At 54.7% G+C, this 24,418-nt stretch overlaps 3 protein-coding genes and 1 non-coding gene across 13 annotated transcripts in view; 2 read left to right on the top strand and 2 right to left on the bottom strand.

Moving 5' to 3' along the window:
- Positions 1 to 732: 732 nt before the first annotated feature.
- EEF2KMT (eukaryotic elongation factor 2 lysine methyltransferase) lies at positions 733 to 8,867 on the bottom strand. Of its 2 annotated transcripts, XM_066977339.1 has the most exons (9): positions 8,132 to 8,867; positions 7,693 to 7,822; positions 6,376 to 6,560; positions 5,139 to 5,219; positions 4,809 to 4,910; positions 4,482 to 4,615; positions 3,332 to 3,639; positions 1,882 to 2,031; positions 733 to 1,218 (listed from the first exon to the last, which is right to left on the bottom strand). In XM_066977339.1, the coding sequence occupies exons 2-9, from the start codon at positions 7,697 to 7,699 to the stop codon at positions 1,118 to 1,120; spliced, it is 1,068 nt and encodes a 355-aa protein (XP_066833440.1). In that variant the 5' UTR covers positions 7,700 to 7,822; positions 8,132 to 8,867; the 3' UTR covers positions 733 to 1,117. The 2 variants fall into 2 exon arrangements, with proteins under 2 accessions (XP_066833440.1, XP_066833441.1); XM_066977340.1 differs by lacking the exons at positions 7,693 to 7,822; positions 8,132 to 8,867 and adding an exon at positions 6,635 to 6,859 and having other exon boundaries at positions 6,498 to 6,560.
- Positions 6,794 to 6,866, bottom strand: TRNAK-UUU (transfer RNA lysine (anticodon UUU)). Its single transcript has one exon. It is a non-coding gene; the product is annotated as a tRNA-Lys (tRNA).
- NDUFB6 (NADH:ubiquinone oxidoreductase subunit B6) lies at positions 6,950 to 9,021 on the top strand. The gene is made up of 4 exons (XM_066977341.1): positions 6,950 to 7,216; positions 7,318 to 7,410; positions 7,743 to 7,787; positions 8,867 to 9,021. The coding sequence occupies exons 1-4, from the start codon at positions 7,037 to 7,039 to the stop codon at positions 8,933 to 8,935; spliced, it is 387 nt and encodes a 128-aa protein (XP_066833442.1). The 5' UTR covers positions 6,950 to 7,036; the 3' UTR covers positions 8,936 to 9,021.
- A 7,349-nt stretch (positions 9,022 to 16,370) lies between these two features.
- Positions 16,371 to 24,418, top strand: part of CAPN15 (calpain 15) — a 52,556-nt gene continuing 44,508 nt past the window's right edge. For 5 of the 9 annotated variants that reach the window (XM_066977456.1, XM_066977451.1, XM_066977457.1 and 2 more), the window contains exons 1-3: positions 16,371 to 16,522; positions 21,163 to 21,557; positions 21,642 to 21,829. The gene's annotated coding sequence lies outside the window, so the exon portion shown is untranslated. The remainder of the gene's footprint in view (positions 16,523 to 21,162; positions 21,558 to 21,641; positions 21,830 to 24,418) is intronic. The other 4 variants (XM_066977454.1, XM_066977453.1, XM_066977452.1 and 1 more) reach the window with 4 other exon arrangements.

The raw sequence follows: 24,418 nt of genomic DNA, 5'->3' as shown, positions 1-24,418 counted from the left end.
ATGATTAATGTTCTTGGATAGTCTTCCGTAGGCAAGTACTGACTATACCCTTGTATGTTTTTATGAAGATGGAAAACAACTTTGAAATTAGGTAGTTCTTTTTACAGTGTGTGCAAGAGTAAAAAGGCGCAGCCACTGGTATGTGACAGCTTTATTGAACACTTAAGAGGGAAATTCACCTTTCAGTGAATGTTGTCCTCATACATTGAAGTAAATGTATCCATTTACCTTGAGAAAGAACGTAAAATTTATCCCTAGAATAGAATAGAAAAGATATTTAAAGTATGCAATAATCTAGTAAAAGAAATGGAAGTCAAGAGAAAGCAACACATTTGATTCCGCTTCAGGACTAATACTGTCCAGTGGCAAAATGCGTAATGGATTATGAGAAGTTTCAAAGAAGGCAAGCTAAATTCTTCATGCTTGCAGCGTACCACTACAGACAGTGATTCTTTTTGTGTCTTCTAACCAATCTGAGGGGTTGACTTCTTCATAACTAACTATAAAAGTGATAGGCCCTATGTGAGAGAAATGTAAATCAAGTACTGACTTTTGTCATCACTGCAGAGTAAAGATGCACCTGATCTACAGTAGAATCGATTACCTCTTCCTGCAGCATCACATAAGCCCCTGACACTATCTGCAATTACTGTAGGTATCACTCAAACTGTTTTAAGATGACCCACATAGCAAGCATGCAAATGCATAAAAAAAAAATCAGTTACAACTGGCTTTAGTATTAAAAAACATTTATTACTTTAAGACATTGTTCTGCTCCCTTGTCAGTATGAGATACTCATCTCATGTATTTACAAATCAAAATATGTTTGAACAAATTGTTGAGCTCCAATCTACAGAATCAAAGTGCATTATGATTAGGGCTTTTTTTATTTCTACAGCTTGAGCTACACAGATACTTCTAGGAGGCATCTCCTTTCTTGCATGCATGCTGGCAACTGCAGAAAGAAATGTAGCTCACTTTGACAGCAATCTGTGCATAGAAGTGTATCCTCGGTGCGTGCCTCTCTTGTATGTTTCTGGAATTCAAGGTAGCCTTGTTGCAAGGATGAGATAGCACTTGCTGGTCTGAAAACTACTTGTGTTGTATCTACCAAATCTATATAAATAGTTGCAGAATAGTTATGTTTGACTGAGTATCATAGAGAAAAATACTGTTGCTGTGGGCTGGAATAATCTGCCATCCAATCCCAACTTTATCTGCAAAGAGAAACATCGGGAATCATATTTATGCTTAGTGAAATGAAGAGCAAAAGTTGCATGTGAAGTTCTGCAAGGAGATCTTAGCGTGCTGGTAAAGCAAGCTACAGGCAAATGCTTGAGCATGTATTTTTTAAAGTTAACAGGTATGCTTGTGCTGTGCATTCAGCATTTCGTTAATTAGCCAATGGCTGTAGGCCAGCTGTACAGCTAGTAGGCTGCAAAAGATGGACTTCTGAAGCGTATGAAGAAAAAAACATCCTTTCCCCTTTTATTTAAAGTTCTAGCTTTTTTAACCCTCAAAGAACAGTTAAGATGAAAGAATTTTAGGCTGCATCTGAAACATCATCACAGTGACAGTGCAGCATAGATGTTTTTCCTCCTTCAAGCTTAACCTTTACAATTTTTCCTATTGCCACCAAACTTGCAATTCATCTCAAGTTGACACTCCTAACAACTGAGAATTGTGATAGGATGTAGCAAGAAGCTAAAGCCTAATTTCCTGACCAAATCCATTTGGAAGGGTTATTGCTCTTGGATACAAGAATCCTGTTATTGGTCAGTACCCTTTGCAAGGAAAAAAAAAAAGTTCATCTCTACTACAGGTAAGTAATTGGGAAAGAAGCCAAAATTATTGATACAGTTGATGAAAAAGGTACCTACCTAGTTCAGCCTGGAACAGATGATACGTGTCTGGATTACGAATTGTGAAAGCAATATAGACCTCAGGAGGTTTTCCATCTGCTCTGAAAGTTGAGAGTTTTTGTAGCATACCGATAAGGCTTAAAGTTATCTCTGGATCATATACCACATCTGCAAAAAAAGGGCAATGTTCAATATTTATTAAGAATTGTTGAGCAAGAAGCAGAAATAAAGCTATAAAGTATTTACTTACGGAAGAATGCCTCTATCGAGGGATTACAAGTTTCCAAGAAGAGATTTTAGAAAACATAGTATTTTATGTGCTATGTCAAATTGCCCTCATCTCCATTATTGGTCCAAAATCACTAAAGATCATTGCTCCTTTTTGTAATGGATTGTCAGATCCTGTGTTTAAGTCTGTGTTCAGGGACACAGCAAAAAAGTTGAGCATTGGTACTGTTACAACTGTCCTTAGCAGGACAAAACCATGTTGTTAGAAGTCTGTATTTCAGAGGCTGAGTGGAAAAGTCTTGATTTCAGCTGCAGCACTTTTTATTCTGAGTAATTTCCCTCAAGTAGAAATACTGATGAAAGGTGGAAAACCTGACCATTAAGAGCTGCAAAAGATCAGCCTTCTTGGTGCTGTGAGTTTGAAAGTTGTCAGTTGTGTTCAGAACTGATATTTAGTAGGTGGCTGTTTACTACACAGTAACGTCGAGACACGTGTACCAGTTAACGCATGATGCAACATAGCAGAAGCATGTCCTGTAGTACCAGCAAATAGTAGATATGTGTAATTCACCCTCTGTTTTGAATCGCCTCGCCTTCATGAATCTAAATCAGGCTGTTCTGTGCATTCTGTCAACAGTAGGTCTGGGTTTAAGTTAACATACATGCAGTGACTTCATTTTATAGAACTCACGTATGTAATGTATCGCATGTGATGCCTTACAAAGAATTGTAATCAAGATGACAATTACCATTTCTTTACCTGAATTCTTAGGTGAGTTTTGCTTTGCAAAACCCCTAAGCTGGGGAGTAAAATCGTGTAGTTACAGCTCCAAAATTCACTATTGCTATATTTTCCATTAATAGGCTTTTATAAACTCCCTCAAGATTTGAATATAAGCAAGTTCCAAAAAAGTAGTGTGTTTTTTTTTAATATTATCCCTCATGAGAAGGATAATGCTTCCAGTTAAAATGGACGAGGGTCTCAAGGGTGGCAGATTTATGATCTGTTTCTGGATTTAAAAAATACAGAAAAGAAAAATAATTTGCTCTTCAGTATTCGGTAAACAACTGTTGAATAGCTGAAAAAGACAAAGTGGTGAAATGAACTGGGAGATGTTTCTCCAGACACAGTAACCAAAGTAGGGTTGACTGAGCCCTGCAAACAAATACCTTTGTTTCTGTTACCTATTTATTCCTGCACGATGCCATACAGTCGGGCATAATCAGAAGTGAAAAGTACCTGCTGCAATGATGACGTCTGGTTGCAGATCCAACAGTTGTTTTTCTGTAACTGAGCCCCAGTCAAGCTCTGCAACAATTAGTTTCGGTTGTTGGTAGTTCATCCCTTCTGCCTCCTGCCCTTCAGATTTTGTTTGGATAAGATCAATAGTTTCAGGCTCCACGGCAAAGCCATTCAAACGGATGTTGTCCATCAGCTGTTTGAGAACACAACGGTGGTAATCACTAAATATATATGCCTTGGGGTTGCAAGTTTTGCAGATTGCCAGTCCAGTGAAGCCAATCCCACTTCCTAATTCCAAGACTGTCCTGAAGGTTAATGGAGTAAAGTAAGTATTGATTAGGACTCTCTGAGTTATGACATCAAAACATTCTAATTATATCTAATGGTAAAATCAACTACAAATTATTTCAGTATTTTTTTGAGTAAGCCATCTATAATCTTTATTTAAAATAACTCTTAAAGATGGTAAACAAGATGCAGTTATAAGCATAAAAATAAAGCACTTGAAGTACTTCTGCTTTTCCATATGGTACAAAGTACTTCCATCACTGGGGCAAGATACGTTTCACGTGTTCCTTGACTTTTGCAGCACGGTTGTCTCCATTTAAACTGGTTTTACAGTTCTTTTAGTCAGTGGAGAGAGACAAATGATTCTGGAGCACAGTTCCTTTCTTGTGAGGTAGATACTTAAAATTAGCTTAGCTGAACCTTTCCCCAAAAGTGCTTGTTCATCTCCATTGATTATAAACAAAGTCAAGGTGATGAGATTAGCTGAGCACATCTGCACTACAAACACTTGAAGTTAGATGGGATGAATCCCGTCAAAGAGGGAAGTGCACTAATTAAAGTTACTGGTTGGGCACCAGGGTAGCTAAAATTCAACAGCAAACATACCGAGCAGGCCAGACTATGTGGTGTAATGGCTTTCATCTTGAAGCCCATCTTTATGAAGTCATCTCATGAATTAAAGTTTAACTTGCAGAACAGAAAAAAGCAACAGCTGGTAGCCCAACTCAAATATTTCAGTTATTTTGGGGGTAAATATTGTGCATTATAAAATTATAGTTGTGCATATAACTCACTTATGGTATGAATGAAAATACCTTGGCTTCTTTCCCCATCTTTCTGTCTGTGATGCTGTTTTTACCTGTTACTGAAAACTGTGGAGTTCTCCATTGCCCATTCAGCAAGATGAAGAGCAGCATCCCACGTGACGAGCCCTGTGGTTCCTTGAGAGATAATCGCCTCACTCTCAGAAAGAGTAACGGATTCTCCAGTAGGCTGGAGGACACGCACAGGAAGAGAAAGACGGATCAGCACAGACAACTGATTTTGCAGTTAACAGTCAGTATTACCGCCTAGAAAAAAAGTCAGAAACACTTTGGGTTTCTGGATGTGACATTTAAAGCCACTTTGTTGCTTAGTTTAGATGATTAAAAGTGATTCATAACACAGCAGTATTATTAGTTTTTACCAGTAAGTAGTTTTTGTAACAGCGAGTAGATTCTTCTTCATTTAAAATATCTGCTAGTGTATCGTACAATTCATCCAGGGGTTCAGCTGTTGTGGATTCGTGCTGCGTGAAAGAGAAAAGGACAGCTTCAGTTATCAAATTGTTAGTCATGGAACAGAGAACCCACACGTTAAATACCACTTTAATACACTATTGGCCGTAACATTTTACACTAAATGCTGTTTTATATTATTAAGAGTAATTCAGTTTGGCCCGCAATGGTATATTTTCAAGAAGACCCATCCCAAGATGAGCCAAAGAGTTACAAGCAACATGGAAAATAAGCGTTACCTTTTTGATGAGTTCAGTTAGAAAGCATCTTCTGTACTTGATGGAAGGGGGATACTTTACACACAGAGGGTGGAGAATGGTCTAAAATGATAAAAAAAAAAAAAAAACAACTGCAGTTGAAACCCATTACCAAGTGAAGATCGTAGGAAGGGCACAAAATGCACAGTGATTTGAGTCTGAAGCTAGAACAGTTGATGCTGAGCCAGAAAAAGAAATTTGGTGATTTCTGGTCAGTTTGTTAGGTTTCAGATCTGTGGCAACAAATGTATTTTTCACTCTTCAAAAAATAAATAGCAAAATTGAATGAAAAGTGTCCAACTAGCTCTCCTCCTCCTTTTTCTTTTCTATTCCTTTTGCTTTGCTGCCTCATTTGTGATTTCCTGTCAGCATGCAGACAGAACATGGTAAGGGATTCCTAGGGTGGCTTGGCTCACCTGCTTTTTCTTAACATCCAGGGCAGAGGGATGTGAAATCAGCTTGGCAGGTTTGCTCCTGGCATTAGGGACATCTCTGCCCAGGTGCACTGAGCTTTAATTTTGATGCTAATAAAGAACAGCTAAGTAATAGGAAGGAAAGGAAGCGACCTGTTCTGCTGGGTCTGAAGGAAGGCTGGCACAAATGTTACTGTAAGAGTCGGCCAAAGAAAATCTTTAAGACTCAATTTGGAGTTTTAGAAAGCAGGCATTCCTTAATTGCAGAGATAGAAGTGCAGGGGATCAATCCACCTAGTGTGCATGCTGAATTGTTCAAGCTATGGGGGTTATATACAATCAAAATATACATGTCAATGTATATGTGATATGTATATTTCATATATATATATCATATATATGTATACATAGTTAATGCATTCGTGCTATTTCCTGTGACTCATTAAAATACATAAATGTTTCTGACACATGCACGTTTGTTTTCACTCGGGGGCTTTTGGGGGTCTCTGGTGGTTGTCCGTAGTCTTCCTCGCTGTGTCAGGACGCAGTTCCTGTGCATGCTCAGGCCATCCCGCTCCTTCTTACCTTACTGACTCAACTGAGGCCTGCGCGCCGAGCTTGGCTGGGCACACAGCCAGGGGCGCGCACAGCACGAGCTCCTCACCTACCTGCCGGCACGTCCTCCAGGGTCCTCCTGCCCTCGCTTTGAGAAACAAGCCGGCGTTTTCTCACAGATGGCGCTGGCTAAATAACGCGAAGTTCTAAACTTATTTCTGCGTTACTAAACGGAGTAAGGTTTGACTTACCCGCTGGTAAAGCACCCCAGCCCCGACCCCTGGCTCCCCCACAGCAGGGCCGGGCGTTGCCCTTCCAGCTCGGCCCCACAGCGCTACCGCGGTGACCGCCAGCGAAGGGGCCCGGCCCTCACCTGGTGCAGGATGTCGGCCAGCAGGGAGGAATCCGGGGCGCTCCTCAGCCTCTGCTCGAGCTCCTACGGCAGAAGGGGAGGAAACCTGAGCCGGGCCGGGCCGGGCCCTCGCTCCCCCCCCGGCCCCGCGCCCTCACCGGCCAGGGGAAGGCGCGCAGCTGCCGGGCCGCCAAGAAGCGCCGCTGGAAGCGGAGCCCCAGCTCCGGCTCCGCCATGGCCGGGGAGCGGCGTCCGGGCGCGAAGCGAAGCGAAGCAGCAGCGCGCAAAGAGGAAGCGCCAAGAAAGAGCAGCGCCGCCGCCTGAACAGGGGCTCGAACCCTGGACCCTCAGATTAAAAGTCTGATGCTCTCCCCGCTGAGCTATCCAGGCCCTCGGCGGCGGCCCCCGGGGACGGCTCCACCAGCCCGCCCCTGCCGCCGCCCGATGGCGTCAGCACGGCGCGGCCCCAGCACGCCATCGCCGCGCGCCGTCGCCAAGGACACGGTGCCCGCCGGGAGCGGGGCCGGGAGCGGGAGCGGGGCCGGGAGCGGGGCCTCGCCATGGGCGGCTTCAGCGCGGACGAGAAGCTGCGGCTGCAGCAGCTCCGCGTCCTGCGGCGGCGCTGGCTGCGGGACCAGGAGCTGAGCGAGCGGGAGCCCGTCCTGCCGCGGCGGCAGCTGGGGCCCGTGGCCGCCTTCTGGGAGCGCTTCCTGCAGCCCGGCGGCCTCTGGCGGCAGCGGGTGAGGGGGGGGCGGCCCCGGGCCCTGAGCCCCGAGCTGGGCCCCGAGCCCCGAGCCCCCCGAGCCCCGGCCCCGGCCCTGACCCGCTCCGTGCCCCGCAGGTGTTCAGGACCTACCAGACCGGCGGCTTCCTGGTGGCGCAGGTGCTGATCCCCGCCTGGCTCGTCCATTACTACGTGAAGTACCATGTCATGGTGCGTGCCGGGGCCGGAGGGGGGCCGGGGGCCGGGGAGCCGCGGGGGGGCCGGCTGTGACTTCTGGGGACACGGGGCCGGGGGGGGGGGGGGGTGACCCTGCGCTGCCTGCGAAGGTGTGTGGGAGGGGTCGGGTGAGAGGGGGGCTGCGGGCACCGGCGGGAAGCTTTTATCAGCTTCCAGTATTTCATTAGGTAGTGGAAAGGACCCAGGTTAATGAGCCTGGTACGCAGTAGAGTTTGGGTTTTAGAAGGGTTGTATTCTCTTTAGAAGATCTTTTACGTTTCATCCGGGTGATGCTCCTTTCTCTCTCTCCCCCTTCACGCTTTCAGAGAACGCCGTATGGTGTCGTTTCATCAAATCCAGCGATATTCCCGGTAAGCCTGTTGACTACTTGTGTTACCTTCCAGCTCTGTAAAACAGAGGCAGAGAAAGGAAGGCATGAGGAGAAGCACAGGTTTGTGCAGTAGCTGCAAAGAGAATTTCTAGAAGGATGCACACGAGGCAGCTTGTCCTGAAGCAGCACTGCACTACATTTACGGTATTTTCGAACAGTTTTTGTCTCGTTCTTAGAGCAGACAGCTCCTGTTTCATTGGCATTTCCCTTTTGTAACTGCAGACTTCCAAGTACGTGGCTGGCAGCCTGCCCATCCTGGGCAGGAAGCACAAACGCCCCCTTATGGGGTCTGTGCCTGCAGCACGCAGACCCCGCAGGGCTCACCGCAGCCTGAAGCTTTCCTCTTCGGTTCTCGGTTTGCCCAGTGTCTGTCAGATTGTTTGGTCTTTAGTGGTTCTTGGACTGCTCTGAGCTGTTACTCGGCGATCAGTGCAGCAAGTTGGTGGGCAAATATTCTCGTATAAGTTTGGCTCTGATATTTCTGCTTCATCTAAAAATAAAAAATAATTTTAAAAGTTCCACCCCTATCAACTACATAGCAACGTACGGTCAAGCTGTGGGTCTCTGACATCAGCCCAACCACTTGAGTAAGGTCAGTTCAGCAGGCCACGGCAGTGCCTGAAGCTTTAACAAACGAAAGTCGGGCATTGGATTGATTTTTTTTTTTGAGGGATTACGCAGTTCTTCATGTGCCACAGGCCTTGAGTTTGAAGACTGCTTTGGAGACTCACTGAGGGTGGTGCTGTGTTGGAGGTGGTTATGCAGTGCTATAAATCTGGTGCAAATTTTAAAAACAATGTTCTCTTTAAATGCTTGTCTGTATTTCTGTGGCATGAAAAGAAAGGGGTAAAGCGAGTACAGATTTCGGATAACGTGGCTATGATGTTTTGCCAGCGCCCTCGGAAATGTTGAGTGAATGAGAGTGTTCTGGGTAAACTGAAGTAAGATTTTTTTTGTCTGGAAGCGGGGACAGTCACAGCTGAAGTGAAAGACTGAACTGTGTAAAGGAATAGATTGGTTGTAAGAGAAAATGCTCACCGTGCTCTCTCATCCCATTAGGGGGACAGAATTTTAGAGACGGGAGAAGTTATTCCACCCCTGAAAGACGAACCCGCTGGGCACCACTGATGGATGAAAACTGATTTCCTCTTTGAGCAAACAAGGCGAGAACTGCAGCCAGCTGCTTTTTCTCTTCTATAAAAGTCTTTATCCTGCGTTGCCTCATCTTTTCTGTTGTTAACTTCCTCCTTAGTCCAAGCTGTTCCAGCTGCTACTCATGTGGGAGTTTCTTTTGCTTTCCGTGAGTTTTATTGCTAAGCCCTTGTGATTTCCTCCCCACCTCCTTTTTTTTCTGATGCGATCTGACGGTAGGACAACATGGGCCTTGCAGTAACAGCAGAGGTGCTGCAGGTATCTGGGAACTGTGTAATAGGCTGCTCAAAGGCAGGGTGTCTTGGCAAGCTCCTGCACACCCGCACACGACAACTGTCCTCTTCCAGACAGCCTAGCAATCCCTTTGCTACCAACTGCTTTTAATAGAGACTTATTAAAAGATAATAGAGACTAATAGGTGGAAGTTAAGCTTCCACCTGCGTGGATTTCCACATCCCAGCCAGCAGAGGGTAGCAGAAGTGGCACTGTTTCCTAGTGCCCCACTGGCCTCCCCTAACCCAGCCTGTGAGTCGGCATGATGAGAATTTAGTCTGCCCAAAACTGCCTCTTCCCGAGCAAAGAATCCAGCTGGGGAGGAGAGCAGAGGTTTGTGAGCCCTCCCAAAAGGTCTGTCTGTTAGTTTGTTTTAAGGGAAGTAGGGAGGTGAGGTTTGGAAGTGCTGAGTCAAAATTCCTTATTCTTATTAAATTCTTCCTTCAAAATTCTTTATCCTTTAGCACTTATCTCTGTCTTCAGCCTCTCCTGACTCAGAGTCGTCCTGCTCTCACTGTCCCCTCACACCCGTGGCACTTTGCACTGGGGAATACTGTCCTCTGCTCAAGTATTTTGGTGGCTACTTTGGGGATAGAAATGACTAAAACAGCAATTCAAAGTGTAACTGGAGGCACCGAAGGTGAGGGGCTGGGACAGGAGCACCGTGACCTTATGGAACCGCCGATGCTTGTGATGTCACGGCTGTGGGCAGGAACCCCTGGGGTGCTGCCAGACCCCCGTAACCCCCCCGGTAGGGACGGCACCTGCACGAGCACGCTGCTCCTCGCACCTGCAGAGCCATGGCCAACGCAGGGGTGAAAACCCTCCTGCAGTCGAAGGAGCTCCTGGAGGCCATGGAGCCCCCCCTGGGCAGCCAGGCACAGCCCCCCGTCCCCTGTCCCCTGCTGGGCCCGGTGGCCCCCCAGGCCCTCGCCAGGCACGCGGCCATCTCCTCCCCTGGGTAAAAGGCAGCTCAGGGTGGGACAGCGTGGGGACGGGGACTGGGGAGTGGCTGGGGGGGCACTGGGGTCAGGGAAGGTGGCGAGGGGCAGCAGGACCCCTGCAGGTCATCGTGGGGCGGCTCGGGGGAGGAACACGGGGAACTAGAGGGTCACCAGCAGGGCTGCGGGGTCAGCAGGGGCTGCTGGGGACACAGGAAATAGAGGGTCAGGGGGGAGATTTGGGAGGTAATGGGGGTGATGAAGGGTTATCGGTGGTAATAGGGGCCGGTGGGGGTCACAGAGGGATTGGGAGGGTCCCGGGGGAGTTCCTTCCCATGGTCATGGGGGTTGTTGCCCCACGTGTCAGTCCCCCCATCGCAGAGTTCCCCAGGAACAGCACTCCCCAAAACTGCTACGGCCTGAAGAGAACCTTTGCCTGCACCAACTTGCTGCTGCTCAGCCTGGCCAGTCCTGACAGCTCTGCAGAGAGAGAGGCTTCCCTCGGCCCCCCCGTACACACGTCGTGCTCCCAGGATAAATCCGAGCCCGCCGCCCCCGCGGTGAGTGCCCGCTGGGAATGCCCAAAACATCCCTGGGAGCCCCCTGGTACCCCTGCCACACGAGTGAGGGACTGGCTGGCGTGCCCCGCATCTCCGAGGTCCCTCTGCACGCTTCTGCAGTGCTTGTGAGGGACTGGGGACCCTGACATCTCCGGGGGACATCCCCATACCTGTGAGGATGCCTGGTACCCCCAGGGCTCCCAGATCTCCCCCAGGGAAACCCTGACACCTCTCCCCCTCTAGTGAGAGATCCCACAGGACTACAGGGAGTTCACAGTACCCCAAGTCCCGTGGATGTCAGAGCTCCAGCACCCCTAGGGGGCATCAGAGCCACCCGTGATCCCCTGTGTACCTGTGAGGTGGGGCCCAGGTGGCTGTTCTAGGTCACAGACTCGGTCTCAAGTCTCAAGAACGGGTGTGTTGGGCCAACGGGCACGTGTACAGCTGGTACGTGGGCCCCGGGATCACCGCAGGGGGGGAGCAGAGACCTCTCCATAGAACAGGGAGGGATGTGACTGTCACCACCCTACCGAAAACGACTTTGCGTGACGTGGAGCATGTCCTGGCGCGGTTATGGCAGGAGAACTGATCATCACCACCTCGCCTGTCGCACTGAAGAAGGCAGAATGTGGGACTCGGTGAGCGGGACTAACCACCCACTGCAAGACGCCGCAGTGCTAACAGCGTGTTGTGTCCGTGCAATGAAGGTTCCTCTCTACAAATGCAGTGTGGCTCTTACCTTGGGGACCTTGGGGTTTGTTTGGACATCTCAGAAAAATCCTTCCGAGTCTGATTTCCCTCTTGTGCTAAATGTGGGTGATGTGTTATCTTGACCATGAAATCAAAGTAATTCTGGGTTTATACAATATCTTAAATATCCTGTGTTACACGTAAAACCCCATATACACGTGTGTGCACATACATCTACTCCATACCCATTTTTTGAGATGCCTACCTGGTAAAAGGCATTAGATCATCTCTGATCAGTGATAGGTATACATATAAAATGTATTTTTAGTTGTTACATATTCTTTGCACGCTTCTTGTTGCACAAAGCCTTCCACTACAACAGCTCAAGGACGCATAGAGGAGATCTCCCATATGGGTGATAGATCATGTGCTCTGGGCCATGACTTCCCAACAAGCCCTTCGGAGATCCATCAGGACCTGCTTGTTCCTCAGGCTGAGGCCAGGTACCAGGACAGTGTGGAAAATAGCTGCTTGCCAGTCTCAAACTAGGGTAAAACAGGAGGTAAGGGTGGAGGGAAACGCTCATTAAAAGGGTGATGTTCTGGGAGACAAGGACTGGAAGATCCTCAGCTGGTTGGACACCACAGCCTTCCTCTCTCTCACCTGATGCACCTCAAGCAGGAGCTGCTGGTTCCAGCACCTGCAAGAACTCGTAGCCAAGAAGCCTGTATGCATCCTCCGGCGTTCTTCACCACCAGGCGTGCCATCCTCGATGCTTGGTGAGCTGGGTGGGCTCCAGGTCAGCCCCCAGCTTCTACCATCCCACAGGGTATCCCTTGGAGTATTAGCTCATGATCAGTGCCTAGCAAGATCATTTACATGAGGAGGAGACACTGAAGATTTGGAGCCTTCTCAGCACTTCTGTCTACACTGACACACAGTGGAAGCCACGAGGCTTTGTATGGCATTTGCGCGTTGGATCTTGACTGTGCAAATCCATGAGAGGCTGAAGCCCAGAGTGTTGAGAGAAGCGGCTGATGTTCTTGCAAAGCTGCTTGCTACCATATTTGAAAAGTCACGTTGACAAGGGGAGAGCCTTCATGACCAGATCACATTTTCTGCTGTCATCAAAAAAGGTCCAACAGATGACCCATGCCAGCCAGCTTCGCTTCAGTCCTCAGGAAAAACCATGGAATGACTCCTTGTAGAAGACATTTTTGGCAGATGAAGAAGATGGGGATGGGGAGCAGTTGGCATGGATTTACTGTGATTTTGTGCCTGAAAAGTGTGGTTGCTTTCTGTGGTAAGATGGTCAGGTTTCATCCGGGCAGAGCAGTGGATGACATTTACCTTGACTTTAGCAAGGCTTTTCAGTGATGCTAACAGATGCTAAGGCATCTGTTTCCAGGAACATAGTTCACTGAAATATTGATGCCTCTGGTGCGTTGGCTGAACACTTGCTTCTCTTTAAATCAAAGACAGAAATAGGAACTTATCTCAGGTGCTGTAATAACTGGAATCCTCCTCTGGAATTGTCTGTCTCCATTGCTCATAGATAAAAACTTGATGGTCAGTACAATTTAAATGCCTCAGTTTAGATACCTAAAATTAGGTGATGTGCATCCCCGTTCATCTGACTTCGTAACAGAACGCGCTGGCATTCATTCAGTACTTGAAATTGCTTTGTAACTAAGTCGGTGTTATGTGTGCCTCTGAGGCCAAGCATAATTTCAGACTCATCACATCAGTGGAGCTGGATGTCAGAAGCTGGGTGTTAAGCACAAAAGGAAGTTGTGGGGAGCTGGGGTTGGCCTCTTCTCACAGGTAACCAGCGATAGGACTAGAGGGAATGGCCTCAAGTTGCTCCAGGGGAGGTTCGGGTTGGAAATGAGGAGACATTTCTTCTCAGAAAGAGCAGTCAGGCATTGGGACGGGTTGCCCAGGGAGGTGGTGGAGTCACCGTCCCTGGGGGTGTTTAAGGAAAGGTTGGATGTGGTGCTTGGGGATGTGGTTTAGTGGGTGACATTGGTGGTAGGGGGTGGTTGGACCAGATGATCTTGGAGGGCTTTTCCAACCATTATGATTCTAGGTGGATGTGGTGTTAGAACCCACTGAGTGTGTAGAGACTCCTCCCTTTCCCCTCCTTCACTCCATACTATGCAGCTGTACTTCCTCTTGCATCTCAATTAATCAAATGCATAACAAGTGACACTAAACTGGGAGGATCTGTTGACTCTCTCGTGGGTAGAGGGGCCTTGCAGATGCTGATAGACTAGAGGGCTGGGCAATCACCCACCCGCTTCATGAGATTCAACAAGATTAAGTGCCAAATTCTGCCCCTGGGAAGGGGCAACCCTGGCTGTACGTACAGACTGGGGGACGAGAGGCTGGAGAGCAGCCCCGCAGAGAGGGAGCTGGGGGTTGTGGTTGACAGCAGATTGAACCTGATCCAGCAGTGTGCCCTGGCAGCCAGGAGGGCCGACCGTGTCCTGCGGTGCACCAAGGCCAGCACTGCACTGGTCAGGGAGTGCTCATCCTGCTCTGCTCTGCCTGGTGCGGCCTCACCTCGAGCACTGCGTGCAGGTTTGGGCACCGCAGTACGAGAAGGGCGAAAAATATTGGACAGTGTCCAAAGGAGGGCTACAAAGATGGTGAAGGGCCTAGAGAGGAAGACCTATGAAGGGAGGCTGAGGTCCCTTGGTTTGCTCAGTCCAGAGCAGAGCAGGCTGAGGGGAGGCCTCGTGGCGGCCTGCAGCTCCCTCACGAGGGGAGCGGAGGGGCAGGCGCTGAGCTCTGCTCTCTGGGGACAACGACAGGACCCGGGGGAATGGCATGGAGCTGGGACAGGGGAGGGTCAGGCTGGGTGCTAGGGAAAGGTTCTGCACCCAGAGGGTGGTCGGGCACTGGGACGGGCTCCCCAGGGCCATGGTCACAGCACCAGGCCTGCTGGAGTTCAAGAAGCATTTGGACAATGCTCTCACACATCGGGTCTGGTTTTTGGGTGGTCCTGTGTGGAGCCAGGAGTTGGACTCGATGATCCTTGTGGGTCCCTTCCAACTCGGGATATTCCATGATTCTGTGAAAAGGGACTTGACTGAATTGCTCACACCTAAGAGACAGAGGGATTTTAGGTGCTATGAGGATCCTTCCTCATCTCCAGATGTATTCGATAAGGTTGAACATACCAAGGATGAAGACATCTACAACACAAGACCTACTGGATATGTGGACATCTAAGTGACATCTCCTACCTGAAATAGCCACCACCTTGTAGTCAGCGGTGCCTTTCTATGCCCAACTTCCTCCTGGGGATCCTGCCAGGTTTCACCCTGCAGGGTCAGGGCAGCCCTGCCGGCTGTTGTAGGGTGCTGCCCCTGCAAGCCCACGCGCCTGGATCCTGCCCTGTGCTGCCCTTGGGCTCAGACACAGGAGCGCTGCTTTCTGCGATTTCCCCAGTCCAGGAAACCTGCTGGTAAGTGGGGGCAGTGGGGTCTGTACTTCTCCCAGTTCATGCCCAAGGAACAACGGGAGGGCTGTTTCTGCAGCCTCAGAATAAATGTCTACAAATAACTGCATCAAAATGACCAGCAGTTCCTTCTTGTGGAGAGGTGAACAGAAGCAAAAACTATCCATTTAGCTTTTGGCCCCTGTGTTGTCTGTAGAGGAGACTGCCAGGCCCACCACGTGTGTTGCTACCACAATCCCCTCACAACTGCCTGAGCAGAAAGCCAGGAAAGGTCCAGCAGTGTGCAGATGACGTCCCCTGAATAAGAAAGTGCCCTATTTTTTCCAGCAACCATTACTTCCCCTTCTAACCGTAGCAGCACGAACAACGTTGCTTTTGCAGGAACGGCGTCCGTTTGTTTGTGCTTCCCTTTCCCACATCGCCGTGCTGTGAGGGTTTGGAGGTGCTCCACCGAGGCGTGGGCTGGGCAGGGCCGGGCCCTTTGTTTATTCGGAGCGGGGGGGGGGGTGTACAGGTGAAGCCAGGCAGGAGCAGGCCCTGGCCGCGCAGCAGCCGAGGGGCAGCGACCCCAGGCAGGGCCGCCGAGGTCCCCGCTGCGCGCTCCCCGCGGGGAGCTGAAGCCCGGCTGCCGGAGGGCCGAGGCAGCTCGGTGCCAATCTGGGGTTTGCCTCATGCGCCGCCAGGTCATTAAGGGCTGTAATTAGCAAGCCTCGGCGGCTCCCTGCGAGGCGGCCGGGCAGGCGCGGGGCCGGGAACGCCGAGCCCCGGGGCTCCATCTCCGCGCGGGGCACGCCCGGCCCGGCCCCGCTTGCTCCGGCTCCTCGCAGGCGGCGCCTTCCCCGGGGCAGCGCCCCGCCAGGGCTCGGCCCGGAGCGCCGGGGCCGGCTGCTGGGGAGCTGGGGGCTGCCGGAGCGCCCGCAGCAACCGGGCGCGCGGCTCGGCTCCGGTCCCCCGGAGCCCGGGGCGAAATCGGGCTGGGCAGCGCCGGGCGAGCACGGGGGCTGCGGGCGGGGCCCGGGGAGCTCCGTGCCGGGCAGCTCCCGCGGCAGGGCCCCGGCCCCGCTCCCGGCCCCGGCCCCGGCCCCGCCGGGCAGCTCCACGTGCCCGCAGCCGCAGGCCCGCGGCGAGCGGCAGCACCGGGCCGGGGCGGGCCGCAAGGCGCTCTGGGAGTTGTAGTCCCCGGCCTGGCGCGGGGCCCTACCCGCCGCCCTGCCCCGCTCCCGCCGGCTCCTCGCTGCCGCCCGCGGGGGTCCCGTGGCCGCTGCCCCGCCTCGGCGCCCGCCGGACTACAGCTCCCGGCGGGCCCCGCTCGCGCCCGGGCTTCCGCTTCTCCCGCGCGGCGCCCCCTGGGGCTTGTAGTCTCCCCTCGCTATTCACGACGGCCTCTGCGCCGTTTCCGCGCCGTAGCGGCCGGAGGCCGGAATGGGGCGCTACGCCACGGCGGCGGCGTAAGGGCGGGCGTGGGGACTCCGGGGCACGCCGGGCCGGCGGCGGAGCGGGAGAAAGGCGGCGGCGGAGCGGCCGGGCGCCGCGGGGGGGAGGGAGGGAGGGAGGGACGGGGCCGAGTCGCCGTGCCCGGGGGAAAGTGCGGGGCCGGCGGGCGGCGGAGCAGCGCGGCCGGCGGGCCGCACAGGTGAGCGGGGCCGGGCTGCGGGGGGGGCGCCGGGGGTGCGGGTTGGGGCCGGACCGGGCAGCGCCGCCTTCCCCCGGCCTCCCCCGGTGCCGCCGGGCGCCCGCCTGCTGCCGGGGGCCGGGGGGCTCCGTCCCGGGGCAGGGCCGGGGGCAGCCGGGGCGGCGGGGGGGAGCCGCCGGGAGGGGGGAGCCGCCGGGAGGGGCGCGCCGCAGCCCCGGGAGCGGCGACTTCGGCCGGCCCGGGGGGCTGGGGGGGACGGGGAGCCGGCTCCGGGCGGCCTCGCTCCTCGCCCCTCGCCCCTCGCCCCCCGGGGTGCCCGCGCCGCGCTCCCGTCCTTCAGGCGGGCGCTGCCCTCCGGGCCGGGCCCCCCCGGCTGGGGGCCCGCGGGGTTCCGGGCAGCCCCGGGAGCGCCGCCTCGAGCAGCGGGTGCCGTGCCCGCGGGGCCGGCTCTCCAAGGCGCCCTCGGGCTGCTCGGGCCCTGCCGCCTCCCCTTCTCGTCGTCGCCGCGCTTCAGCCCGCGGCTGCCGTGAGCGCCTCGGACCCCGGCCCCCGGGGAGGCTGTTACGGCGGGGGGGGGGCTCCGAGTGCCGGCCGGCCTCGCCATTTCCTCAGCACCTCTCCTCTCCTCGCCCCTGGCTGCGGCACGTCCCGTCCCTCCCCAGCAGCACGCGTTCCGGGACGGCGGCGTGGTGCGATGGAGCGATGGGCGGCTGTGCTCCGCGCGGCGCCTCGCTTCCCCCGAGCGCTTCTTTCCCCACATCGAAGCCTCGGCTGCTGCTCGGCGCGCCCCGGGCCTGCAGGCCGGGGATGTTGGCCGGGTGGCTTCCCGTGGCCAGGCGGGAGCTTGCACGGCCGCCAGGCTGCGTGTGAGCGGGCACAGCAGCCCACGGGGACAGCAGCCCACGGGGACAGCGTCCCGCTGCTGCGGGGTGGCCGGGAGCTGCGGGTGGCGCGTGCCCCCAGGGAGCCGAGGTGAGCTGAGCGCTGCGGGTCGCGGCCACCGACCGGTGGGGATGACCGCAGGTCCCCGCCACCGACGCCTCTTGGTCCCAGCACGGGGCTCGGTGTCGCCGTGGGTTCGCAGGGCGCCCTTTCCTTGTGCCTCAGGCTCCGAGCTGCGGTGGGAGGGCAGGGGACGGGCGTCCTGCGATGCCCCGGGGCTTCCGCGTGGCCTTTTGCTGAGACCCGCCGCGGAGCCCGCTGGCTGGTGCCTGTGGGTGAAGCAGAGCGGGCCTGAGCTCTGAGAACCGCGTTGTGGTGCTGTGTTGGGTGAGGCGGCCGGTCCTGCTGCCCTTTGTCTGTGTAAATATCACCCTAGCATGTGCCGGAGAGGCGTGATTCAAATTATCACGGCTGTGTGTACTTAGGGATGGTAACCGGTTTAAAGCTGCGTCAGCTTCTGCTTGTGTCCAGGGCTTTACCAGTTCAAGGCAGGAGGCAAGACCCAACACCGCTCCCTTCCCCAGGTGGGGTTTGAGGGCTGGAGAGGCCTTTGAAGGCTCCGGGTGGTGTTCTGTGTTTGCTGAGCCGCGTTGCTTCGTCAGGAAAGAAGAGCAGCCTGCTCGAGCCTGATGGCTTAGTGTGCGAGGGAGCCCGAGGGGCGCGCCAGGCAGAATGCCTTTTGCACTGGAATAAATGTTGAAAAGCAAAACTGCTAAAGTTGCACACACACACACATACACACACAAAAAAAAAAGGTTGGGCGTCCTGCCCAGGCGTGGAGCTGCCTGGTGTTGGCTGGAGGATGGGGTGAGCCTGCGCTGGGTTCTGTGGGAGTTTGTGGGGTTTGCGGCGGTCGCACAGGGGACCCGGGCGGTGCATCAGGGTCGCTCGCTGCCCGGCGAGGTGCAGGCGGGAGAGATGCTTTCCTTCCGTCCTCCTGCTTCATCTGGAGCCCCGCTTTTTTTTTCATTTCTGAGTTGGCGTCGGGCCTTTCTGTGATCTGTGGCCGCTTTGGGAAGCGCACGCCGGAGCCTGGAGTCCTGCAGGAGGGCTTCCTGCGGCGGCTCGCTCCCAGAGAGCAGCACTGGGAGGAAACCAGCACGGCGAGCGGGTTTGCTGGAACCCGGGGCTCCCGGAACCATCACGTGTGCTGCAGCCTTGGCAGAGCTCCCTGTATGGGGGAGTCGGGGGCTTCCTCCTGTTTTTCCACCGTAATCCTGCTCTTCGGAGTGAGCTATGCCGCCCTCCGGGAGCCTCCTGTGTCTGCCCACGTGTGGCTCAGTGCTGCTGGGTCCACGCGGCCCTTCCCAGGCCGTCGTTACCGAGCCTGGCAGGGAGGAGCAGGCTGCCCCTGAACTTCTGTTGCACTCTGGTTGCTATTTGGGGTGGTGCTGCTCGCCTGGTGTTCGGCAGTGGCAGCTGAGGAAGCCGAGGAAGGCAGAAGGGCTGTTGTCTGTGCTGGAGATAAGTTTAACTCTTGCCTTGGCAGCTCCTGCGAGCCCTCTCTGTGCGTCTCGGCTGGGCTGATAGGAAGCGAGGGTGTTGTTCCCGAAACTCGCTCACATTCGGTTGCTTAAAAGATAAGGAGGGGTTTTGTGTGCCGTTTCCCCTTGCTCTGGAAAAAATGCCGCTGCCCAGGTGCCTGGGCAGAAGAGGAAGTCCTAGAAGGAAATAAGATCTGAAGAAATGTGTCGCAAGCAGAAAGAACAATTGTTTGTCGGCATTTACATTGCGGAGCGAAGTCCTGTTCATCCAGCCGACGTTTGACAGCCGAGATAATACATTTATATTGATGCAATTAGCAGGACGTGGGGTTTGCTGAGTGGCTCGGGGGCAGCACGCTTCTCAGGCTAACTCCGGCAAATAGATCCGTGAGGACTGGAAGGCTGCCGTGGGTTGCTAGAATTGGCCCTTCGGGTTTCTGGAGGTTGAGTACATAACTGCTGATATTTCCTATTGTGCTGTACCCTGCGTAGTTGAAAAGAAAATAACTTGAGGGAACACAGGGCTATTTTTGCCAGCTTGAGATGATCAAGTTTGATTTCTAAAAACTGAAGCCGAGTCTTTCGGCTTGTGCATTAAAAGCAGTATTGGAACCACATTTCTGTTCCCCTACAAACGCGTGCCTGCGCGCTTCGCCAGCAGTGCAGACGCCAAGAAGCGTCCGTCAGGAGGAAATAGCTTTTCCTTCCCTGCAGCGCAGCCCCTCGGGTAGCAGCCCAGGGCGCCCGCTCAGCGCCCAGGGCCGGCGTTGGGGTCGGTGGTGGCGTTGTCCCCTCCGGTGGCATCACTCCGACCCATCTCTGATGTGCTTCCCCTGGGCCACCTCGTACCCAGTGCCAGCCTGGGTGACTTCGGGGCACCGAGGAGATGGCAGGCAGCCTCCCAGCCTGCCTCAGGTTGCGTTCCTCTGCCAGCAGATCGCTCTGCTCCCAAAACCAAACCGTTTGCAGAGGGGCTGAACCTTGGGCAGCTCTGCCAGGTGAGGCGGCGCCTCCCCAGCGGCCGCACGGGGCGGTGGAAGCGGGCACGGCGGTGTGCCGGGGAGACTTTGCTCTCCGGAGGTACTGTGGCACTGCTGCAGGCAACGTCCTGCTCCGCTGCTTGCCCACACCCATCCCCTGCCGGCGGGGAGCTCGGGCAGCCCACGGAGTTGCAGCACGGCCAGAAGGTTTTACGGTAAGCCCTGGGAGTTAAGCGGTTTCTCCTCCCAGCCAATGCGTCTGCGAACACGTTTCCCGCAGGAAAAGTGACGCGGTGGCACGTAGACCGACGTAGGTGTTTGTGGGGTGCTCCGTCCTCTGGTGCTTATCTCGCTGCCTCCTGAGCTCTGTAAGCCGTGAGCCGCAGGGCGCTGCAGGGGCTCGCCGCCTTGAGCGCCCAGCGGCGCCGCGGGCCAGGAGATCCCTGTGCAGCCGCTGCCGTGCAGACCCTCGGGCCGAAAGGCTCGGCGCAGGCCTTCCAAACCTCGATCTGTCCCTGAGTTATTTTTTTTCGCTGGTTCCTGAGCGGCACCTCTTGCTTGCGGTGTTGTTCGTGAGCTGCCGTGCTGTCGTTAGCAGCGCGTGCTGCGGGCCCGGGTGCTCACCGCAGGTTGCCCGCTTCCCACTGCCCGGAGGTCTCAGCAGCGCACGCGGAGAGAGAAGCTCCTCGCGAGAGCACTGCGCCCTGCCACGGCAGTGACCGCTTGCACCCGGGGCAGGCTGCGGGGAGGAGGCGAGGCGGTGGGCACAGGGCGGGCTCTGTTGGTCCTGTGTGCTTCTGCACCGCGCCCAGAGAGGCTTGGGGGGGCTCGTGTGTTCTGGCTGAAACCTCCCGTGTCTTTTTGCATCCTCCCCAGTCTGAAAAAGAGAAAGGAAAAGCGTGCCATTGAGCCAAACAGTCGTGGACAAGGATTCCTGTTGCTCTGTCTTATAAAAGCCGGTCCTGAAGGAGACAGCATTTTCACAGAGTGTGAATTTCCTTAAAACTGGTTGTTCTGGGAGCAGAGAATAGGAAGGGGCACGGGGAAATGTCCTCGGGGAGGGAGGTTTGTTGGTTTTGCTGAGGCAGGTGTTCAAACGTCATCTGAAGGTATGGGGACAGGCACGTTTGACATAATCAGAGGAATTTCTGCTTTTGAATTTCCAGTAGCTGTAACTGCTAACGATGCCCTGGCCGCGCACGGTAATTAACATCTCTTTTTTGTCTTTGAACAGCCAGGCAGCGTGCCCCTCCAGACATCCTTCCGTGCGCATGCAGATCTCCTGGGGGATCCTGCCCTGTTGCTAATTGTCGAGAGCTGTCCAGAATCCTTATCGTTAAGACCCTGCTGCGCTCGTGAGGCGCTCTGTTACCCGATACAGCCGAGCCCGGCACCGTGACGCTCAGCAGCCGCCGTGGAGCAAGGCCAGCGGAGGGAGCAGGGCCGTACAGCCACAGCCCAAGGTGCTGACAGCAGAGCGAAGAGCCCGAGCCGACCCAAAAGCGCGTGACTCCCGTCTCCAGGTGGGACCGAGCGCCGGCCCGTCGCCAGCCCGATGCCGCAGGAAGCACCGAGCCCTCTGGGAGCTGCAGTTCGGGTGGACGCCGAGTGAGCGACCCGAAATGTGAGGTTGGTTGCGCGTGCTGGTGCGATGCTGATCGGCCTGGAGTCTCGGCAGCCCTTTATTCTCACGTGCCTTCCCTCTCCGTTCAGCAGCTCGGCGCAGCTGCCGCTCCTCCTGGCAGGCGCAGCGGTGCCGGCGGTTCTGCGCAGAGACCATCTAGCATGCTCCTCCAGCCGCGCCGCTCAGCTGGCGCCAGCAGCAGCCGTTCGATCCCGGGGACGCCGGGCTGACCTCGCACCAAGCGGGCATCGCCTCTGCAGAGCAGAAGCCGGGTCGGGTGAGAGGCTTTTCTGTCTGCAGCTGGCGCTGGGCTGGGCTGGGAGGGGCTGGAAGGGAAAAGACCTGTGTTGTGTGAGTGTGGTTACCCCTGCTTCCTCTCCGCCGTGCTCTCGTCTCGTCCTGCTCTCGTTTTGGTTCCTTCTGAGTGTTCCCTTCTCCGTCTGTGTGAGGGCCGCACGCTCCTACGGGTGGGGATGCTGCTGTCCCCTGGTTTGCTCATGGTGAAGAAGAAACTGTAGGAGTGGAAAAGGAAACGAGGGCTCATCCAGGACCTTGCAACCTTAAACTGTGGAGTCTGCATGAGTGTCTGAGCATGTGTCTGAGGCAATGCAAGGGCAGGAAAATAAATTACTCTAAGGAATTGTGCGTTGCATTGCCTGCAGTGACCGCAGTGCCAGGCTGGGAAGTGCCACGGCACTGGGACGGCAGCGTGGCCGTGTTGTGCCGTACACAGCCGGGCTGCTTTTAGCCTGGTGGCTTGTGGCTGCTCTGCGGAGACAGGGCAAGGTGGTGAGCAGGGCAGCTGCTCTGAGCTGCTGCCCTCAGGACACGCTCGTGGTGTCCGCTGCAGGGCAGTGTCTGTTGGGACTGGCCTTGCGTCTGAATGAGCCGAGCTGACGTGGCCTTAGCCCAGGCGAGGGCTTTGGATTAATCAGATGGATGCTGGCGTGCTCGCCGTCGGCCGATCGGGTCTGCCCGGGTGCCTGTGGGCTAGCTGGAGTCTGTGTGACGTTGGTCTCCAGTCCGCAGGAGTCTTTTTACGGTTCGGGGTCGATAAAGCCCGGCAGACACGCTGGGATCTCCGAGTGGTGGCTGCCACCAGGCAGGTGCCAGCTGAGAGCTGTGCCGGGGCTGGGTCTCAACAGTGCGAGGGCCAGAGCAGCATCCCCGCTCTTGCAGCAGTGTAGGTGCAGCCTTGGGGTTTCTTGTGAGAGGTGCTGCAGGCGTGCAAAGCCCTTGTTCTGCTCCCTGACCTCGCTGTGCCTGGTGCTTTAGCGAGCAGAGCTCGGCGTGGGGAAGGCTGGGGGTCTGTAGCACCCCAGGAGGCCGAGATGCGTCTTGCAAGGCGTTTGGGTGACTCCTGTAACGCACAATCTCCTCTCCATCTGCCTGTTTGGGTTAAGGCAGCTCCAGGCAGCAGCTGGCGGGTGCTGGGGGAGAGGCGAGCTCCGTCGCGGTGCTGGAGGTGCGTTGGACGGCCCAGCAGCGCTGGCTTCGCGGGAGCGGAGGCAGTTGCTCACTGAAAGCATCTGCACTAGTTTATAGCCCTCTCATCTACAGCGCAGTGTTTTCCTCGTGTGATCGTTATATTTGTTCAAATAATTGCTCTCATGGGCAAATGTTGCTTAAGGGCGCGTGTGATCGAACGCATCCCCCAGTTTCAACTGTATCGATGTAGCTGGAGAGGAGCCGCCTGCCGCGCGGCCAGGAAACCAGCACAGCTGCTCCAGTGAGGGTCGGGAGCGTCGCCGTGGCGTCAGGCACTGGTGTGCCTCTGTCGCTTCACTTACCCCAGGGGTTATTCCGGTCAAATAATCTCAATGGCAGCATCGTCTCCTAACAGACATGACGGCGTGGCTCGGATGTCAGCGCGCAGAAGGATCCGCGTGTCGTTCAGGATGGCCCAGGACAGGTGAAACCTGGATGCGGAGAGAGGGGCGAGCAGTAACGTGATGCTCCCCGGCAGGTTACAGGGCTGAGCTGTGCCGGGAGACAAACTACCTTTGTGGCCTCTCTGTTTCGCTCTCCCTGTCCCGCCTGCCCGTGTTCTCCTCGTTCCCTGTGCTCGCGGGGAAGGTGGCAGCCTCCCGCACACTTCTCGGTGAGTCTCGTGCTTTTATCTCCTGGTTGCTGGTGACGGAAATGCCAAATGCCACTGGTGGCTGTCGGGCTGGCCCTACCTCCGCGCTTGCCTGAGGCACAGCCAAGAGACGTGGCTGTTTAAACGTAGGCTGGTTGGTTGGAAATCGGGATGCGATGCCCGATTAAAGCCAAGAAAGTCCAAATTACGTAAAAATGGCGGGAGGAGACACGCAGGTACTGCTGTCCTCGTGAAAGGAGGCGGTTTTAGTTCTGGACAGGGCAGCACAGTGAAGACTGGGATTTGTTTCTAGTAAGGAATGCAACTGGATGTGGCTTGGATGAATTGCATATTTGTCTTCTGTCTAATCTCTGCTGAATTCAAGCTGTGGCTGGAGTATCTTGGGACAGTGTGCTCAGGGGACATCTCCTCCTCCCTCTTCCTCTGAGACTGCTTTTCGAGTCTGTGCCCTGGGTTTTCTCTGGCTGCGAGACTCCTCTTCTTGCTGCAGCTCTCTTCCCCGCTCTTCTTCAGTGGCCAGCTCTTCATCTGCTTATCTGTCAGCTTAGCATGATCTGGAGATACAATCCCTGATGTCCTTCTGGGTATGACCTTGTGTTTGTGCTGTGCTTGGGCACCTCCGGCCCTCTGAACCCAGCTGCTGGCAGGCAGCTGAGATCTGCCTTCCTCAGTGACCAGGAAGGACCAAGTCTAGCTCAACACTGCTGACCACAGTCATCTTGTGCAGGTCACGAACCCTATCAGGAACTAGTTGTTGGAACTAGC

Source organism: Anser cygnoides, chromosome 15 (genome assembly GCF_040182565.1).
Source record: "Anser cygnoides isolate HZ-2024a breed goose chromosome 15, Taihu_goose_T2T_genome, whole genome shotgun sequence".
Taxonomy (NCBI): Eukaryota; Metazoa; Chordata; class Aves; order Anseriformes; family Anatidae; genus Anser; species Anser cygnoides.
Note: the sequence above shows the minus strand (reverse complement) of the source record. Positions and strands in the feature narration are given on the sequence as shown.

What these genes read in the sequence shown, in the direction of transcription:
- NDUFB6 (XM_066977341.1), top strand. Translation starts at nt 7,037, where the DNA reads ATGGGCGGCTTCAGCGCGGACGAGAAGCTGCGGCTGCAGCAGCTCCGC. An exon ending in GCGGCCTCTGGCGGCAGCGG is followed by an intron (nt 7,217 to 7,317) that starts GTGAGGGGGGGG and finishes CGTGCCCCGCAG; the next exon opens with GTGTTCAGGACCTACCAGAC. An exon ending in ACGTGAAGTACCATGTCATG is followed by an intron (nt 7,411 to 7,742) that starts GTGCGTGCCGGG and finishes TCACGCTTTCAG; the next exon opens with AGAACGCCGTATGGTGTCGT.
- EEF2KMT (XM_066977339.1), bottom strand. An exon ending in GTTACAAAAACTACTTACTG is followed by an intron (nt 4,616 to 4,808) that starts GTAAAAACTAAT and finishes CGTGTCCTCCAG; the next exon opens with CCTACTGGAGAATCCGTTAC. An exon ending in AGACGTCATCATTGCAGCAG is followed by an intron (nt 2,032 to 3,331) that starts GTACTTTTCACT and finishes CTTTTTTTGCAG; the next exon opens with ATGTGGTATATGATCCAGAG.